The sequence below is a fragment of the Penaeus chinensis genome, chromosome 38, assembly GCF_019202785.1.
Source record: "Penaeus chinensis breed Huanghai No. 1 chromosome 38, ASM1920278v2, whole genome shotgun sequence".
NCBI classification, from domain to species: Eukaryota; Metazoa; Arthropoda; class Malacostraca; order Decapoda; family Penaeidae; genus Penaeus; species Penaeus chinensis.
The window spans coordinates 28,386,465-28,391,464 of NC_061856.1; the positions used below are offsets into that span (position 1 = coordinate 28,386,465).

At 40.5% G+C, this 5,000-nt stretch overlaps 1 protein-coding gene across 2 annotated transcripts in view; it reads right to left on the bottom strand.

Annotated features, from left to right (window-relative positions):
• LOC125046064 (probable G-protein coupled receptor Mth-like 1) overlaps nucleotides 1–5,000 on the bottom strand; it is a 21,804-nt gene that overhangs the window by 10,673 nt on the left and 6,131 nt on the right. For both annotated transcript variants that reach the window (XM_047643684.1, XM_047643683.1), the window contains exon 2: nucleotides 1,714–2,812. In XM_047643684.1, the coding sequence (XP_047499640.1) occupies nucleotides 1,714–2,758 (1,045 nt within the window). In that variant the 5' untranslated portion in view covers nucleotides 2,759–2,812. The remainder of the gene's footprint in view (nucleotides 1–1,713; nucleotides 2,813–5,000) is intronic.

Here is a 5,000-nt window from a genome sequence, read left to right on the forward strand (position 1 = left end):
ATTCTTTCGCCCAGGCATTGACTCTACCTATACGGGGAAGGGTGGAGACAATAATGCCATAGGCGATATTGACTGATGTGGCCTTATATACATATATATATATATATGTATACATATATATGTATATATTCACATATATACACACACACACATATATATGTGCGTGTGTGTGTATGTGTATGTGTGTGTACACATTCATGTGTGTAAATAAATAAATGAATAAATATATACTGCATATATATATATATATATATATATATATATATATATATATATATATATATATATGTGTGTGTGTGTGTGTGTGTGTGTGTGTGTGTGTGTGTGTGTGTGTGTGTACACACAGACACACAAACACATATATACATACACGAACAGAACTGGCTTGAACAATGTCCGCCTGAATTTAAACCCATTCATTATCGTCGATACATCGATGATACCTTTCTCCTTGTTAAACGCCCTTCACACGTAAACCTTTTTTTAACTATCTCAACTCTAAACACCCGAGCATCAAATTTATCTACAAGATGCAGGAAAACAATCGATTAACATTTTCGGACACGCTAATCACCTATAACAATGGCACCTTCCATACAAGCATTTACCGAAAGCCAACCTTCACTGGCCTCGGACTTCACTCCCTTAGCTGCACTCCATATTTATACAAGATTAACAACATTAAAACTCTAATTACTCGAGCATATAACCTGTGCAGCAATTGGTCAACTTTTCACGACGAAATGAATTTTCTGAAAGAATTCTTTACAAATAATGGGTACCCATTGTTCTTATTTGATAAAATTACCACAATTTCTTTGTAATATTCTCAAACCAACCTACTGCCCCTACTGTTAAAAAAGACCTTATACTGTATGTCGTTATGTTTTATGTTTTCATTACTTTTATGTATATATTGTTCTCCATTATCTTACGTATTTGTAATTTGTTTAGAACCTAATATCCGTATCTATAATTGTCTAACTGACTTTTTAATGGTTCTTTTCAACAGTTTACTGATGATGGAGGTCTAGTTTATGCCTTCGAAACGTCTATAATAAAGATAAAATTCTTCACTACTATGTTAGTCTACTTCTTCATACTTACGATACGACGCCTGAGTGGCAAACCCATCACAGAATACATATATATATGTGTATGTATATATATATATATATATACATATTTAAATATAATGGCTGTATAAATCGCTGTTGAAAAATATAAATATATATACACACACACACACACACACACACACACACACACACACACACACACACACACACACACACACCTAATCCTAATCCACCGTGGATCAGCTCACTAGCACTTTTACCGCTGTAGCGACTTTACGACACTTGCATTTGATCCCTCAAGGCGATATGTTATTTTCTCACCGTAAGAGCGGACTCGGGCCAGCACTAGTCAGCGCAGGCATATTTTTTCACAACTGCCGCGACTGGGGAATGCCACTGAACTATCGTAGCAGTGCATATATATATATATATATATATATATATATATATATATATATATATGCATAATATATATATATATATATATATATATTACATATATACATAATATATATATACACACACACACACATATATATACACATACGCACATGTATGTATATAGTTACCTAGCTAACTAGATATATAGATAGATAGACGGACAGATAGACAGATAGATGATGAGAGATCTAACCTGAGAACGCGCACTGGAAGCTGCCGAAGCCGTCTCGGTGGCGGCTGATGACGAGGAGGGTGAGGAACGTGAGGAACATGGACACAACGAAGCAGACGAGGCAGCGGCCGTTGAGCGAGTTCCTGAGGCCTGGGACCGACAGGTAGATGATGGCCGTGACGCAGAGGAAGACGCAGGACACACTCAGCAGCACTGGCTGTAGGATGTTACCGTTCCAGTCGCACGTTACAGCTTCGGGGGCGCAGACAAGCGCAACATCCTTCGCCGGGCCTTCCCCCTCGTCTATCCTTTCGACGCAGTAGTGGGTGTGGGGCAAGGACTCGCCGCCGGGCATGTGCAGGTCACCCTTGGGACCGAGGCTGAAGTCTTCGTAGACCAGAAAGTTCCCGCACTTGGGCATTCCGTAAGCCACGTCCAGGTCTGCATGGGGAGGGACGGTCACCGTGGGGTCGTCCTTCGAAGAGAACACAGCCTGCCAGGGGTCGCTACTGTCGACGCATCCAGTGCCACTGATTTTCTTTCCCTCTGGGCAGCACTTCCTGAAGCAGTAGGTACTCTGACATACAGTTTGAAGAGCAACCGGGCTCTGTTGGCAGAATTTGATGAGATACTGGTCCTCCTGCGTCCCCTCCTGCGCCCGCACGGCAACGCAGAACTCCTTGATGGGGACGGGCTCTTGGCCGCCGAGAGGCTTCCAGTACACGATCGCGGGAAACTTGGGGTCGGCGAGGATGACCATTTCCCCGCGAACGACGGGCACGACTATCTCGCTGCCTCCTTGCGCGGCGCATACCACAGCCGTCGGCGGCTCCTTGACCACGTTGACCGCCTCCACCAGGGTCTTTTCGATGACGACCTGCGGAGTGAAAGCAGCACGGCGGTGGCGGACGCAGGACCCGTCCGTCGCAAGCGCCTGTCCGTGGGCGCAGCACCGCGGCAGACGCAGTGCCTCCGTGTAGACGGGCAAAGGATCTTCGCCCGCAGCCGACGCAGCCAGCGCCCACGCGAACGCCACGGCGCACCACAAACCCATGCCAAGAGGCATCGCGTCCAGGAAGTTCGTCAAACGCCGCCCAGGAGGCAACGAGGGCTCTTGTTCCTGTAAGGGCAAGGGAAGACTGTAGTATTTTCATAGTCAGTAAAATATAAATGATAATACACATACACACACACACACACACACACACACACACACACACACACACACACACACACACACATACATATATACATAACACCAACAAAACATCTACTTGATCTTCATTGACAAACAAAAGGCTTTTGATAAGTAGAATTGTTCAAAATCCTCGAAAAAATGATAAAGATATGAGACTAATTCATTCACTCTTCAAAGATCAACTTGCAGCTGTCCGCATATCCAACAGAACAACTAAGGGGTTCTCCATCAAGCGATTTGTTCGACAGATGTCATCTGATATTTTCAGTTTGTACTCTGAAGATATCCTGCGGAAAATAAAGATCGTCAGGAGGGTATCGTTATCACTGGTTGTAAGATCAACAATCTTCGATACAGTTCACATGGCCATATCTATAAATGGCCTTCAAACCCCTTTTTAATGCTGTTGGGAAAGCCAGTGAACGTCTTGGCCACCATATCAAAAGCAAGAAAACAAAATGCGTAGTAGTTTCATTAAAGTTGAAGATCCCACCATCTTGTCCATTGAAGCAAGGAGAAATAGAAACCTAACAGGTCTCTTTCTTCAATTATTTAGGGACTTTTGTCACCTCAGATGCTCGTTGCAAAAAGGAAACCAGACGCAGAATTGGACTAACAAAAGATAAGTTTTCAAACTCCGGAACATCCTAAAATCCTTCGTATGGTTGACTCTCCTATATGGTTGCGAGTCCTGGACACTGACGGCTGAAACCCGGCTTAATATAGAGGCTGCAGCAATATGGTTCTGCCGCAGGATGTGGAGATGGACGCGAGCTTCTAGAATTGATCCGAACGAGACAACTCATATTCTGTGGACATGCAAACAAGCTCGAGGCAGATCGAGAAAAACATTCATTGACAATTTTAAACAAACACTTCGATGCCTCTAGGACAGAGCCCGACAGCATGAAACATTGCGCCAAGTAGTTCATAAAACTCCGCATCGGTGATGGCACAGAAAGATAAGATACACACATATATGTATATTATATATATATATATATATATATATATATATATATATAAAGTATAAATATATAAATAAATAAATATACAGAAAAAATACATATTCTTGTTAAAGTATTGCCGTCAGTTTGTCTTTAATGTTAATTCTATCTAAATTTAAGGTTTATTTATAGCATCCCTCTGATACATTGTTTCCAGTTTTATCACGGTCGCTAGACACGTTATCATCGAAGTTTGTACTGACATAGACATTATCAAAAATGAAGTTATCTTTATTTATTTCACATAAAAAAGTCAATAGAAAACCATATAAGTACAAAATAGGCTGGTGTGATTTTTAATTACAAGCAAAACATTGTGGAAGCTTCAAATAAGATGGAAAAAGTACCTGATTACTTAAGTTGTAACTTAAATTGTTTATACACACCACTCTACGGTTTACAAGGCTGTGGAAAGTTCAAATGTATCTTTCAAATTCTATAAAATATTTTTTCCTTATTACATACATTATTCTTCACATGAAAAGTGGAAATTGCATAACGTTTTGCATCTTATCTTATCCACCGCGAGTGAGTTCGGAGTCCAAATCAGACAACTGGGTAATTCCAATGATCACGGACAGTTACTTGATTTATTGATTGAATTATATCTACAAATCAAGATATACAGCATTTTCTTTATTAGTTTTTGAGCCTGCAAGGTTATATAACAGGTACAAAATGATTTTGAACACATTCAACCCACCGAAGTCAATACCACGTATATGACTCGGACACGGAAATTGTCGTTCCAGCGACCTTTATGACTGATTTCAAATCTTACCCATGTAGAGTGAACATGTATTTGATGTACTGCTAACAAGACACAGAAACACTTTATGCACCCTTACAATACATTTTTTTTATCTAGAAACTTACTATGCAATTCGTAATTAATGAAAATATAAATCCCTATCTAAGACGACGTGAAATACGTATGAAAAATATTGGCTGTATCAAACCATATCAAATTGAAGGCATACCCTTTGATACAGAATGACAAGATGTTTCAACTGCTTTTAGTAATGCACGCATAAAGGACAAACATGTATCAGAGTGTATGAAAATGTTAAGGGTTTCGGAAATGTTACAAAAAAGGCCTTTTA